Source organism: Anguilla rostrata, chromosome 1, assembly GCF_018555375.3.
Source record: "Anguilla rostrata isolate EN2019 chromosome 1, ASM1855537v3, whole genome shotgun sequence".
In the NCBI taxonomy this organism is placed as follows: domain Eukaryota; kingdom Metazoa; phylum Chordata; class Actinopteri; order Anguilliformes; family Anguillidae; genus Anguilla; species Anguilla rostrata.
Window position 1 is genome coordinate 23,437,087 of NC_057933.1, and position 15,763 is coordinate 23,452,849.

The 15,763-nt window shown below is 41.8% G+C and overlaps 2 protein-coding genes across 3 annotated transcripts; both read right to left on the bottom strand.

Moving 5' to 3' along the window:
• Positions 1-500: 500 nt before the first annotated feature.
• LOC135252513 (ras-related protein Rab-39B) lies at positions 501-3,596 on the bottom strand. The gene is made up of 2 exons (XM_064330670.1): positions 2,384-3,596; positions 501-1,334 (listed from the first exon to the last, which is right to left on the bottom strand). The coding sequence occupies exons 1-2, from the start codon at positions 2,596-2,598 to the stop codon at positions 917-919; spliced, it is 633 nt and encodes a 210-aa protein (XP_064186740.1). The 5' UTR covers positions 2,599-3,596; the 3' UTR covers positions 501-916.
• Positions 3,597-3,740: 144 nt separating this feature from the next.
• fam167aa (family with sequence similarity 167 member Aa) lies at positions 3,741-15,763 on the bottom strand. Of its 2 annotated transcripts, none has more exons than XM_064330694.1 (4): positions 15,407-15,763; positions 6,452-7,420; positions 4,890-5,175; positions 3,741-4,048 (listed from the first exon to the last, which is right to left on the bottom strand). In XM_064330694.1, exons 2-3 carry the CDS (start codon positions 6,812-6,814, stop codon positions 4,912-4,914), a joined length of 627 nt encoding a protein of 208 aa, XP_064186764.1. In that variant the 5' UTR covers positions 6,815-7,420; positions 15,407-15,763; the 3' UTR covers positions 3,741-4,048; positions 4,890-4,911. The 2 variants fall into 2 exon arrangements, with proteins under 2 accessions (XP_064186764.1, XP_064186753.1); XM_064330683.1 differs by having other exon boundaries at positions 4,900-5,175; positions 15,407-15,753.

A 15,763-nucleotide genomic window follows, 5' to 3' on the forward strand; every position in this document is an offset into this window, starting at 1 on the left:
TTCCCATTATCATACTACCCCAACAACACAGGGATTGCATCTGTAAAAAGTGGAAATGGCAGTAACCTAATCTTGCTTTTGGGAGCAAGCATGTAATAACATGTTACATTGGATGAAACAACAGGATATAGCTTACTCTGTCATTTGACTGGTGGCTTGTGATAAAATCAGACTGAAGTGGGAGGGGTCATTCGGATAGTTCCTTTGTAATATTCCGTTATAGAGAACATTTTTGTACCACTGGCTCTACAACTGTGCCTCTTGAAAGTATGTATCAGTAAGGTAACAACATTATATATTTGTTCTATGGATAGACTGCCATGAGTGCTTGCTAAGATCAAATTCTAACACATAGATTACTTTGTGTCTAAATTACACCTCATGGTAATTGTAAAACATATCAACTTAGAGCCACAACTGTTGTAAGACCTCTTCATGAAGTAAATAAGCTACAAAATCAAACATGGATGTTTTGGTGAGACACGTCTAGCACAAATGAATCATTTCCAAATGTCACTTTATTCAGTTCAACAAATCAATTGAAATTCTGTTCATGAATTTGAAAATGTGCATATTTCACAATAATTTCTCAATTAATTGATTGAATTTCAAATAATTTCCTGAACTGAATGAACAGCATTGACCCCAACTCTGGTGCACAGAAGGGGAAAAGCATCAGCTGACTTGCCGCTGTTCACTTATGACAGCTGCCATTTTCACACTTGAACACTTTTTCCAGAATAACAAAACGCAAATGATTTCCAAACTAGTTAAAGGGCTTGGACCATGAGTCTAAATGGATTGCAGTAACTGTGACAATGGGGACTATTACCGACTGACTTAAAAAAAAAAAAAATCCATCGAAAAACCTCTTCTGAATGTGGAAACTGTTGTAGCTTGGGGTAAGGATGGGGTGTCACCCGCAGCAACCTTTTTTCTCAGGTTTGGGAGTTTCCTTTTCGACGGGGACTCCGATGGCCAGCCCGTGCCAGTCATCGATGATGGGGATCATGCCGTTGCGGTGCTTCTCGTAGATCTCCCTGGCGATAGTCTCGAAGGCCAGGGTGACGTTGACGTCGTCCTTGGAGGACACCTCCACGTAAGTGCCCATGTCCAGCTCTTTGGCCAGCGCCTCCGCCTCCGTCCGCCGCACCTGCCTGCGCACCACCATGTCGCTCTTGTGGCCCACCAGCGTGAACACCATGACGGCCGGCTGCACGTACTCCACCACCTCGCGGTGCCACTCCCTCACCCGCTCGAAGGTCTGCCGCTGGGTCAGGTCGAACAGCAGGATGCAGCCCACCGAGTTCCGCATGTAGGACTTGGAGATTGACCTGCAGAAGTAACAGACACAGTCCGCCCATTGGGCTCGCTTAGCACAGCGACAGACGCAGTCCAATCGGTAGAGTAAACACAGTTGTAGACCCTAGTGCTGTTCCACACAAACAAAACGACGAACTTAGGTGGGCTTAATAGCCTGTTCTCATCATTATACAATCTTGGGCATATTTTAATTCCACACCTTGGACTGCTGTGTAGTGCAATATTTTCCCAAAAATCTAGTAACAGGCATCAACATAGAAGTATTCAAATCAAGTGGAAGGAATTCAGCAGAGCAGTGACAGCCCTGGACCCTAATCATGTCTGTAGTGCATTCAGCTAACTCAGCCAATCAGTGGCTCAGCCAGTATGTTTAAAATATTCTGGTGTAATTAACTCAGATCTCTTGTTAAAGCTCATATAAAATGCATTTCACGATTGGCCATGGACACAGGAACAGAAACTGCACCGGGCTACAGATGCACTCCAACACTCCTGCATACAATTATTCTGCAACACAGGGTAATGTCAAACTTAATTACTGATAGAACTGCTTACTCCTGTTTATGACCCAACCTCCGTATACATTATTAAAGTTGCCCAAATGTTTAAGAATCGTTTTCCCCGATATTAGCTTTCCTTTTGTGTCAGCTGTGAACAATCACACCCGTAAGCCCATCCCCTCGCTGCAATATCCTGTCAACTCGGAAGAGGGCAGGCTATTCTCCAAAGGGCGTGTAGTCTGGAGTGTTTCATTCTCTCAGTGCAGTCCACTAGCTGAGCTGCGCAGCACTTGCTTGGTTTAAAAAAACTAAAGCGCTGTTTGTATAAACATTGACACATAAAAATAGAAGAAGGCTACATAGACTATAAACAAAAACAGTGAACAACCCACAGAAACAGTTAATAGCCTATATTTATTTGGATATTACCATTTAGCTGTTTCAAAGCATTTATTGGCCAATACATGTATTGACACATATCTCTAATAATCGTGCGCCCCAAACCCCAGCAGTGAGTGAACGGTTACAGTAACTTAATAAATCGGAAACTGAACACCAACCTGAATCTCTCCTGTCCCGCGGTGTCCCACAGAAGCATTTTTATGGTGACGCCTGGGTCGAAGCTCAGATGTTGCACTTTGAAATCGATTCCCAGAGGAGACTGGTTTGAGTCTTCGAAAGTCCCCTCGGTGTAGCGGCGCAGCAGTGATGATTTTCCCACCGCGGAGTCACCTAGGATAACTACTCCGAACCTGAAATTCCACTGCCCCTCCATAATTGTTAAAGCGACGACAGCTGTCACGCTCAGTTGTAAACCCTTAAATGTGGCGCTCCGTAAGCGAAGTTCAGGCAGGTTCGTTCTGGTGCATTTCTACGACTATTAAAGGGTTCGCGAGACAACCATCAAAACTAAACGAATACCCGTTGCGACATTAACTAATCAAACAGGTTAAACACGAAAAAGTGTTGTGGAAACGTCCGACAGTACACACCTAAATAACGACTGAGGGAGCGGTTAATTAAGTTAGTCCGGATAGTCTGTTCGGATAAGAAATCCTAGACAGAAGTGTAAATAAAAGTATTCGTTAATTGTTGAAAAAGCACTCTGAATGCACCAAGTTTTGATTTTTGTTTTTACATGCGTGTGCGTGTGTGTCTGGTGTGGGTTTGTGTGGTTCTTCAGTTTATAGGTTATGATGGAATTTTTTGATGGTTTACATGACCCGTACATTTTTATTTTAATCAACTGTAGTTCACATCAGCTTTTATCAGTTTCCTGTAGACTTTTTTGTTTTGTATACCATTCATAGAACTGGAAAAATGACATTTGGTGTCAATAATATTTTCCCCTGATACAGTGTCAACACACCACTGTATTACCTGTAGTCTGCCTTCAGTATGCCTGTGTCACACTACAGCAATATTTGAAGATGGACTCGAACTATGGAAGGGGGGAACTACTAGCCTTTGAATCGTACTATGGGCCAACTATTTTTTAAATTCTGTACATCAAACTGTATTCCATACAGATTCAGCCATTTTGTTAAAATAAGAGGATGTAAGTCAATCTAAACAACTCTGACTGAAATTGGAACTTTAAAGACATGGCTCCATCCCAATCTTTGATGTAATCTTCACTCAGCCCCAAACATTCATTCTTCATACATGGGATTATTAATAACAGTCAAGAAGATACCAGTTAACAATGTAAAAACATAAAAATAATACATACATACACATTCTTTCCTGTTCCTGTTACTAACTTCGGTAGACTTTATTTTCTATTGTTATGTTACAACTTGAAATGACACAGTAAAATTAAAATTACATCATTAATACAGTTGAGTTAAAGGCATTTAAGGAAAATGTACCAGCCTATTTAGCAAGAGCTTCAAATGACTGATGAAACTGTCTGTCTCCCTGTCTTTCTTTCTCTCGCTTTCTCTCTCTCTAACTCTCTCACACCCACACCCACACACACACACACACACACAAAACACAGCACAGCCTTCATTAATGATCATGTACAATCAATATCACAAGGTGTTAAGGCATTACTGAGTATCACATTCAAAACATGATTACAAAAGCATGGTTGCGCCATGACTGAAACAGTCAGCAAGTAGTGGCAGACTCAGCACTGAGCTTCCGTGCCCTGCGGCGTCTGATGGTCGACGTCACGTCCAGGATGAAGGCAGAGGTCACAGAGAGTTGACTCTCACACACTGGAGCGGGGAGAGAGGAGGGGATGATTAAGATTTTTTTCCAGGCTGATTTCTACAGTAAGTCCCAAGCCAGCGTGAAATAACCTGTCTACTAAAGTGGCCAAAAGAATGTCAGTACATTTCATTTGCTCCTGTAGTTTACATCAGTTTAGCTGATGCCCTAATCTAGAGCCACTTACAAAATGAACTACGTAGGTGCATTTATTAATTTCATATGGGTGGTCAGTAAGAGCAAGACATTGTGGAATTAACTGTACAATATCACAGTAGTCAGAATTATCAACTGTGATTAGCAAGCATATTCAGCTATTATATACTGTATATGCACATACACTGAGCTCCATAATGTTTGGGATAAATATATATTTTTCTCTTAATTTGGCTCTGTACTCCATAATTTTAAAATTTAAAATTTTAAAAATTTGTAATTTAAAAAAATCACATGTGGTTAAAGTGCATAATCTCACCTTTTATTTTTTGTAACTTCTGTGATCTCTACATGGTGAAACGAAAATGTATAAAAATACACTTTAATAAAAGCTGAGAATGTGCACTTCAGCCACATGTGAATTACAAATCTAAAACTGTACCATACAGAGCCAAATCAAGAGAAAATGTGTCTTTGTCCCAAACACTATGTAGCACTGTGTGTGTGTCTGTGTATGTGTGTGTGCCTCTTTCCGAAATACAAACTAGTCGATACACCCAGACAGAGTCCCACACATCAACCAATTCTCACATACATCAACATGAACAGATGCACGGACATACCGGGATGCACACATGCACAGATTCACGCACATTCAGACATAAACACACACACACAAAGAGCTACACACACTTGCACACACCTCTGCTTCTTGCTAGCAGAGGGAGAAACGGCGGGAGTTGATGTTCATCTTGGTGACGCCGATGAGTTTGAGTGGCGCAGAGAGGCCGAAGCCTGGCGTGACGGGGAAATCGCACAGCAGGTCCGACAGCTCGTCCCGCTCCTCCAGCCCGTAGGTGGCGTCGTTGAGCATCTTGCGGTGCAGGTTGCAGGCCTGCTCGATCTTCAGCTTGTTGATGTCGCTGCGCAGACGCATTAGTTGCCGGGCCAGCTGCTGGTCCTGAAGCCGCATGTCCGTCTGTGGGGCGACAAATCAGCATCCAGATAAGGCTCTGAGGTGGGTGTGACCTCAATGGGGTGGGAGGAGTATATGACCTCATGCATTATATTACGTTATACTACAATCACTTTGTAATGATGATGCTCTTATCCAGAGCAACTTACATAAGTGGAGAACAACAGTGTTAATCTCAGAAATACAAAACGGATTCATGCTAATTGCTACCATGTAATTTATGTCATGCTTATTCTCACCACAATGTAATCTGTATGGAATGGTATTGTTCTTAGAAAACTTTACAAACCAAGATTAGTCAAGCATTAATAACCCATCTCTATGACCTATTTTCCTTCCCAGCAAAATGTCCCATCATATTTATAGGTGCAGACTGAAATGCATGACAGCCAAATCCAAACTGATACTTCCCAACACACACACACACACACACACACACACACACACACACTACAGTAACAGATTATATGTGTAAATTAAGGGCTAAATATTAAGGCATTTAGAAACCGAAATCGCAGTGCACAATTGCTTGTGGTTCATAAATTATGTACCTTGGTGTTTTTTTTTTACATTCTGTTTATATTATGATTATTTAGACATCTTTATCTTTTATTTAATTGTCTTTAATACCTTATTCTCTGCCATTTAGTGAAACACCTAGTTTCTGCATTGTGAAGCCTGACACAGTTTAGACACAGTTCTGTCATTATTAAACTCATTTATTTAACATGACTCAACATGAAGCTTTGTGTACTTTCCTCTACAAATTAAAATGATGCATGCACATGCAGTGTCTCACTGCAATAACAGGATTAGTGCACGTGTAGTTTGCCACTACAGTAGCTTAGCAAGATGCTGCATACGCATGCAGTCTCTCTCCTGTTTGGTATTTACCGCTCACGTACCAATATCTCAATGTTGTAGCTGTTCTAACCAGCTCTGGATCAAGCTGAGTAGTGGTTAGGTTACATTTTCACTTTCAGTTTGGTTAAGTTTGAGAAAAGTGAATTAATTTCCCCTCAATTTTGTCACAAAGCAAATGTGGTGGGACTTTGTACTGTCATTTTAAATAGTTTTGCCTGGTTAACTCAAGAAAAGGCTGTGGTTGCATTACTGGGCTAATTGATATTTAAATGCTTAGTAAATTTGTATGTTTTCCATACTCCATAGTGTACAGCCTAATGAAAAGTTTGCTCCCTGTATTGCCGTATGTTCACACACTGTCTGATGACTAATAAGGTGGTCGTGAAAGGCCAAAGGTCGCACAGGCGGTCTTTACCAACTCTTTCCTGAGCCAGGCGAGGGCCTCGTCGACATCCCTGAACCCACCAAGCCCCCCCGTGGGCAGGTGACCCTCCAGGGTGGCGTCAGGGGCCTGGGCTGATCGTTTGGGCCAGCGCAGCGAGGTGCGGGGATCTTCCTCCCTCTGTCCTGCACCCCCAAGGCCCTTTCCCCGCTGGGCCTCGACCTGGGCCTTCCACTCGGGGTACGAGGGCCGCCCCGTCTCCAGCCGGAGCCGCTTGGTGAGGGCCTTCAGGCTCCGCAGGTGGTCGTCATGGACAACTCCCGCTCCGCCCTGGTCCCGCCCCCCGCTCGCATCCTCCGTCTTCATCTTCGCCCGCACCGCTTTGTCCACGGACATTCCGTTGAATTATTTTATTTATTTTTTAAAAGAGGAAGACAAATAACTACGACCAAAAAACTACAAAAGTGTCAGGATGAGCACAGTGACCAGGGCTCATAGCATCTCCATTCCACTGAAGCTCAGGCGGTTGACAATGGCATTTATTTGAGGCTTTTACCACAAACTACCTTGTTGGAACTCTTCCTCTTCCAAATCAAGGTGTTCTGGTAATTCTGGTTCCTTTCCATTCTCCTTAACTAAGCCATTTAAAAAAAAAAAAATGACACTCAATTGAAAATATGCGCTTCCGTATTCCAGGCGTATTCCAGGAAAGCACCAGTTTCTCGACACCAGGCTTCCTGCTATGGCTGCTTTGTGGCCATGGCTTCCTTATCCTCCAGCTACCAGGTGCAAGCCTTGTAGAAATGCACTGAACTGCAGGCTGATGATGGCACAGATTTGAGCTGATAATCTTGCATTCATTAAATATTAGAAAACTCTTGGGTAATGATATAATGTGATGAAATAAAAACAAATGTCTCTTCTTGTTGGATATCCAAGGTGTGTATTCTAGCTATTTATTTTCACCAGACCCAGCAGGCAGAAGGGCTGAGCACTTTGGATCTAGAGAAAAACACAAAAGTGAATTAAGTGCTGAATCTGTCATGCAAATGCACATGTAGTCAGAATATTTTTATAGTAAATACATGTGATCAAGTGTGCGCAATGGCCTTAACCTATTTCAGAGAATAGACTGTTAGGTATAATGGCATTAAAATAGGATTTCCTTCAATGGTGAGCTAATATGCACTTTTCTGTTAATCTTAGTCATAAAGTGCAGATTACTGGCCTTTAGGTTGTATTTATTAAGACAGTTTATCCACCTCCCTTTAATATTTACATCCCCCCTCCATTGTCTCTCCCCACATATAAAATGATTCACATAATGTTTTGCAAAAATGAATAAGGTTGATTTAATATTCAAAAGATAAACACAACACATAATTAATTTTCCTCTGCTGGTGGTGATAAATGATGAGTTGAAGTTTTCTGTATCTGGGGTCACACTGCATACCATCCTGCTGAGCTCTTTCCAAAGGAATCCATTTTATGTACCACTGTAAACACGACTCTGACCTCAGCTGTCAATCAATCAAACAGTCACTCAGTTAGTCAGTCAGTCAGTCAATCAATCAATACATTTACTGTCCCAGATAGGAAATTTGCTTTGCAGGTAGATTAAGACACAACATCCATTGATATCCAATGAAGGTGTGAGGCTGTAGTATTGCCTACAGGGGACGTGCCTTTCAGAAGGATGTCTTTCTCAGAACTGAAAACAAACACAATGTGGGAGTGGGAGGGGGGTGCGGTGTAGCAAAGAAAAGGCCTTACTACCCAGACGTCTGCTGAGTCCTGGAAGTGGCGCTGCTGTCGTAAATGACATTTCCTTTTGTAAATATCCGTCCATTTGCAGTAATAATATAAGCCAATTAAATCAGTCTAAATAAGGGCGTTTGAAGAGCAAATATATAATAATGGCACCACAGTCTCCTAACAGTTCCCTTGGACTCATTGATTCATTTAAGAGTCAGATGAAATAGTCCTCGGTGTGTTTTCGGGATTAAATCAGTTCCCCGATCTCTGGGAAGCGTGTCATTCACATACAGGTCATTCACACCCTGCATTCGTTTCAGAGAATACCTGCTGTGAAACAGCTGCTCCACTCAATTCCACGCCTGATGATCCAACAACGGCAAAAACAAATAAGCACCACTGGATACCACTTAGTGACAGTAAACTGAGGCCAACAGCCTGTGTAAGAGACAACAGGTAACACCAAATATTTTAATCATTCTTTTGTAACATCGTACTGTAACTGCCTAGTAACTGCCTGTGCTGTAACTGCGTGAACTGTGAAGGATACAGTAACATAACACGCAGGATTCAGTGTTGTAATACTCAAGACCTGTAAGGCAATGTGTAAAGCCTCTTTATGGTTCTAATGCACTGACCTGCGGTGGGAAACTAAAAGCTCGATTCCACACTGGGACTTATTGAGGGTCAACGTCATGCCCGTGACAGGAATGCACTCCTATCTTCAGATCCTTTGTTGTACTCTCTTTTTTTTTATTCCACACCCTGTCTCTCACTCATCCCATAAATGCGCATCAGTGTTGGCAGTCCTGTTTGTCCTTTAATGCCAGTCCTTTATAGCTGTCAATCAAAACAGCATGTCACACCCTCTTGCACCTGCTTCCCAGCATAATTTCACCACAAGCAGCATAAAGGTCCTTATCTTTAGATCTTTATGAACAAAGCACATAATAATAATTATTATGCACATTAAATAGAATTTCGTTCTCTCCTTATCTCTTTCACAGTCTCCCTGAATCACTGGAGAACCATAAATATACTAAGAATTTTCTAAAGTGTAGTATTCAGAATGCAGAGAGAGGCTTCCTTCTCAGTCACATTGCTACTGTGACTTCAAATGCGCAGTTGCCATGGCAACAGACATCAGCAGGAAAGTCCTGCACTTCCTGGGTCAGCGCACTGCACTGGGTGGCAAGCGCTTCCCTTATGCCTGTGCTGGTGGAGATAAACCGGGAGGGCGCACGATGCTCAGTAATTGCTCTGCTTTCCTCCTGAACGCTGGGATTAACACATCAGACAAGTAGGAATGAGAAGCATGCTGATGAGCTCTTTGACAGACTGTCAGAAAGGGTGTAAGAAAGGAGTAAGGAGGGTGGTGTAAGGAAGGTGGTCTAAAAAAAGAGGCGAAGAAACTATAAAGAAAAATAAACTACAGTGCACAGAGCAGAGGGCTTTGGAGACCTTTGCTCAGGAAAAAACATTGAAATGTACTTATGCAAATGTTTTCATTAAAAGAGATACATTCTAACATACATCATTTGCAGCACAAATTATACAGGCAAAATGCTACATGTGTGTGGGCACTATGCCACATAATATCAGCAGACTTGCAGTTTGTCGAATACTTAGTCAGAAAATTCATATATTATTCATTGGTAGCAGTTATGCAGACCACTATCGCTTTGTTTTGCGCTCTGATTTGCATGAAAGCTGCCGACGAACCCCCAAGGCTGCGCTGCAAGCTGAGTTTCAGGACCTCACTGCTTTGCAGAGCCTGCTCCGTGTAACGCAATCCTTTACTGAAGTCACAGTTTAAACCACAATCTACAGGCAGTGTGGGGAACAGATATCCTGAGTTCCATTAGAATGATGCTTTAACATTGTGATGTCCATACCAGGCTTTTAATCGGCCCTGGTTGACACACTCAGACTGGGCCTCTATTACATTTTATTTAGTGAACCTGTGGCCTCTGAGATTCCGAGGCACTAAATTGACTGAATTTAGGCCACAGCAGCTGCCTTCTAAGTTGGGATCCCCCCGAGAGCAGGTCTGATTCTCTCACACAGGAAGCAGAGAGCCAGTCCCACTCACTCTCACTGGAACATCTGAATATGAACACCACCTAATGCTGCATCTCTAAGAGATGTCCTCAATCCAGCAAATAATCTCGCATTAGGCAAAATAACTGTATTGGAGAGGTAATAGAACTGGCTGCAAACGTCAACAGGTTTAAATGGTAAATGGACTGCATTTATATAGCGCTTTACAAGTGATGCCTCTCATTCACCAGAGCAGCAGCACTAGGCAGGGGTTAGGTGTCTTGCTCAGGGACACTTCGACACGCCCAGGGCGGGGATCGAACCGGCAACCCTCTGACTGCCTGACAACCGCTCTTACCTCCTGAGCTATGTCAACCCACAGGTTTAGAGCAATTCATTTCAAAAACAAAAACAGTCCAGGGCTTTTCCAGCAATGTGATACCAGGTCTAGGATTTAATGTTTGTGAACACTGAGAGTACACTGCCAGATAACCATAGCTATAAAAGATGATGTGCTGGTTAGGTACAGATAGGATATGGATATACCATGGTAAGAACCTCTAACTCTGCAGATGATAGACCCCAATTCAGCAGAATGTGGTGCATTTACCAAGGTGATAATGTTTTGCAATTATGCAGTACCTCTCAGCTTTACTACTAATCTCTCATGGAGTAACTAGGGCAGAAGTTGTATAGTAGTATAATGGTTAGAGAACTGGGCACAAATATTGCAGGTTCAAACACAAAGGTTGCAAGTTCAATTCCCAGCTGCCCTCATACCCTTAAGCAAGATACTTACTGTAGCCTGCATTGCATCAGTAAAGATATCAGTTTAAAAATTCAATAAAAACATCCAGCTGTTTAATTGACTGCATGTAAAAAGTACAAATGTTAAGAATAATCAGTGTATGTTTCTCTGAATACAGTATGCTAAAATTAAATGAAATGGCTAAATAGAATAATCCAAATGCTGCAGGTCATATCATAGTCAGCACTTCGCACTTTAACTGACTTCCATATTAGCCAGACAAGCTACAGGCTAATGCTGAATAGTCCGACATTCAGTAGCTCAAATGCAACACACAAGGAGGCCGGCTACGGATTTATCCAGACTATTTTTTGGACAAAAATGTTGAAAAAGGAACTACCTTGGCATTTCATAAAGATTCACACACAGCCAGCTGTACTTCATTAATCATTGGCTGTGTGATTTTGCAAAAGCCACAAAGATGTGGGACAGATTTGGGGCAAATTAAGTATCAATTTGTTTTAATGCACAATTAGACCAATTTCACATTCTCCTGAACTGGTTACTTTGTTTTCTGAGGTCTAGTCCACAAAATGTTTTTCGTATGTGCGTGTATCCATGAGGGACATCACAAGAAAGTGGAGCATATGAAGGAAGCATAGCTGCAAACACTGTCTGTTAGAAGTCACGTAGCTACACTGTCTGTTAGCCTGTCATGAAGGACCTTTGTTTGGCGGGGGGTGTTCAGTGCTAACAAGGAGGTTGCCATGGTTATATAAATGGGGTTATTGGCAGATGGGGTTAACCGTTGCATCGCTGACCAGCAGTGGAGGTTTCCATGACAACATGGGTTTTGACTTGCAGACAACTTTGGGGGTTTGCCCCTGGAGAATTGACAGACCTTTAGAGTCAAAAGACAGAAGCACACAAGGAGGCTTCTTTGACTCATTTCCTCCCTGCAACCACAAAAGAACCGTGTCCAACCAGAAATGGTCTGTATCCAATCCCAAAAAAATGTGGCATTCACAAAGTGACATCTAAGATGAACCATCAGCACTTTCCCCTGCTTTAGAACAAGTTATGTTTGTTTAAATCTGCGCGCTGCTGAGTTTCTTTCTGGAGAAAACAACTTCCAAACTTCTCAATTGACTTTGGAAACCATTCCAGACTTCCATGGACTGTGAGACCTTCATAATAAAATTATTTTATTTGAACAGTTTTACAGTCACCCACAGAACAAACCCCCATTTTGGCCAGAAACTCCTGAAACTTTCCAGAAACAAGCTACCCTGGAAGGTCTTTCACTACAAGATAACAGCTATTCTTCTAGCATACGCAAATGTTATTACTAACAATATACTCATATATATTCATGGCATTACTGACTGCAGAAAAACATAGTTTAGACTAATATATTGTATTGCACTGCACCAACGCTCTGTAAGTTAAATCATCTCAGTATAATAGTGTTTTTCAAAGGCCCAACAGCACTGAGCACCCATATGGATTTTATTTGCAACAGTTCAGGTGGAATGTCTGCATTAAGGATGTCTGCCAATCAGATAAATTACAAAGCTGATGGTGGTGTTAGAAAAGCCAGAGTTAGGACATTAATGAGTTCTAAACACCATTTGAAACCTCCAGGACTTGGGAGAGGCATCAATCAGCAGTCTCTGAGACAGACTGGGTCAGGCTGATAATCCTCGATATAACCCAGGCTTCAGTTCCACCCCATCAAAGCAAAACACTTTGCAGAAAGCTGACCCTTGAACCTGTTGGTTCTGACTGAACCAAAAATTCAATTTGCGTATTCTTCCGATCATCTAAGAAACTTTTAAAAATTGGAACTTTTATGTGTGTTCCTTTTTAAACACAAAAACAAAGAAGACGTGTCATTGCAATGACATCATTTGATACAGGAAAAAACACTGCTGTGATCTCCTTAATAATTTTCAAGGAATATTTTGTTTGTTGAATCAGATTCTCTTCACAGCCTGAAGGTGTCCTGTGAAAAGCTGAATGAATGAGTTGCAGTGACCTTGTGAGAGTGTGGGTGAGGCTTGTCTTGCCCGTAAAAGGTGTGTTTTACCACTGCAGGAAAAATGTGCCAGCATTTTGACAGCAAGCGTACTATGTCAACACTGCCTGAGGAAGAAGCTCAGCACCTTTGAGGCTCAGTAAAACACTGTTCTGCTCACATATCAGAGACTATTCTGGAGAAGAGGGGGGTGTGTTTAGAGTATAGGAATGTTCTAAATATTCTACAGTTCACAGCATCAAATCTTCAAATATTTAAACAATGGCTCCATGAACACTGCAATTTCTGAATGTGAGTAAACAATGACTCAGCGCAAGCAGATCAACATTCACTCAAACTTTAATGGGTGAACATGAGTAATATTCGGCATATTAGCCAAGGTATGCCATACTTTATTACAAAGCTGTCCTTTGTATTTGCGCAGTATTTTGTTATAACACAGTACTTGGTCATAGCATAGTACTTGGTTACAACTCTGTCGCTATAATGCAGTACTTGTTGTTAATGCTGTAATTCATGTTGTTTTGCTGATTAATTCTAAGCCAGCATGACTCAGGCCACACAGAGTCTGAACAGAAGGTAGCAGATTTGAGGGGCTATGACAGAACAGCACATGGATCATGCTGGACAGCCAGCTCAGAGTTGTGTTCCAGTTCGCAGCAGGAACAGAATGTCACACAGAGCTGGCGCAATGCTGGCATTTGGCAAACTTCTCGCCTTTAAGATGACATCAGCCCACATGGAAAACTTCATGCTGGCCACGCTGTAGGTAGCGCAGAGTGTACAGGAAATAAGGCACAAATGCACAGAAGTACACTGAGAGAACACAATAAGGATTGGGAGGACAGGTATAACTCCACTTTCAGAACACTTGGATTTGTATGAAGTATAATAGGGTGTATACAGCATACCAAAGTGTGAATCCACTGTACTAAGGTGCATATTCTGCATAATCAGAATCTCACAACATTATGGTTCGGTGGGGTGCACATATTCAATTTCTCAAGTATTGCTGTGCTACACTGATACATACCACTGACATCAGCATCATGCATTCACTGTAGAGTTTGGATGGTTGAACTCAGATTAATTTACTGTATGTTTCTCTAAGAAATAAATCATGAAATTGGATCCTTGTAGATATTGAAAATAGGCTACATGAATGTTACTCAGAAATGCTTGTGACAGACCAGCAAAGGCAAAGCTCATTTTCACACACACTGTTTACATACAGTATAGTATTTGCCTTTATACAACTGGTTATTAGCGGAATCGCCTCAGTATAATGTTTTTCAAAGGTAAAACACGAAGTTCCCCGTACATTTCTGTCCAAACTGAACACACAAATACGCTTGTATTTCTGGGTCGCAGTTTCACTTAATAGCCATATTGTGCAAACAGGTGCGTTTCTTAGACAGAATCCCGACCGTGCATCGTGAAAGCAGAGAATATGACCGACGGATGATGCAGCACTAGGCTTCCACGTGCATACCTCGAGCCTGCATTAAGATCACGCGCGTAATCAGGTAATTAACGTCAATACTCTGCAGAGGAATTGCGGGTGAGCACAACCGGATACCCAGAACAGAACCTAGACATCAAGTGCCAAAAAATGCGGAACATTGGCCGCCTGAAATACGTATTTTAACGTATTTTAACGTATTTATATTATACATATTATACAGGTAAGCTATGTCTGCAGCAACACTGCCATCCCCTTTTGCGCATGCTGCAGCACAATGCAATTCCACCACAGTACAAAAAAATCAGTACCAAAAAAATCAAGTTTGCAAATTTTGTTGTCAAAAAGCAATTGTCACATTCTTCGTTAACATGATTAAGGATAATTATGTGAGTTTTTGGAGGCTGCGTTTTGACGTGGAATTATATTTTGCGTTTACATTGTACAAGTCACTGTCTACTTGTATGTAAGGAAGGTCCGCTTAGATTTCAGACCAGACGGGTGTGCCCGAAAAAAGCGCCACGACGTAGTTTACATATGAATAGTTTGGTATTTTGCTTGATTCAGATCATAAACAATTACATCGAAAAATAATAGCGGATTAGTTTGCCTCAATACGCGTGTTTCAATTCATATTCTCTATAAATAGGAAGGAAGGAACCTAGATTAATTTATCAGACGAAATGCATTTTAGGATATTTACAAAATGTGAACGAACCGAGGAACAGTACGTGCATAATTAAGACTCAAGAATGACGTGCCACATAAAAAATGTAAATAATATAGCTTGCCACATCAAGCTATAGCCTACCAAATAATCCATAAAGTATAGCTAAGAGTTGAGAAATATCGGGCACGATACAAAGCAACTGCGTGGTCGGATCACAGGCATGACGTTTGTAATCCGATAAACCGACATTAAAATATATTAACGCGGTGACTCACCTGTCTAATTGTGGATGCTGTGACTCTTGTTCCAGATCGCTGTCTCCACCTCAGTACCACTTAAGTGACGGAAACATAATCATTTCTTCAATGTAGTGTATGCAAAAGCACTCGATGCCCTTGTTTGTCATTTTTAATGATAGACGTCACGTTTATAGGGTGAGGCATGATTTATTTATTTTGTTTTTCTCGATTCCGATGGGAGAGGATTCTGCTCTGCTCAGCAACTCCCCTATCTCTGTTTTAACTACTGCTGCTGCAACGTCCTCCTGACCACCGGCAAAATTTCCCAGACCTGCCCCATGCATCACGTGTTCGAAAGCCGTTCTGGTTGGGGCATTCGGCAGAACTTCAGAG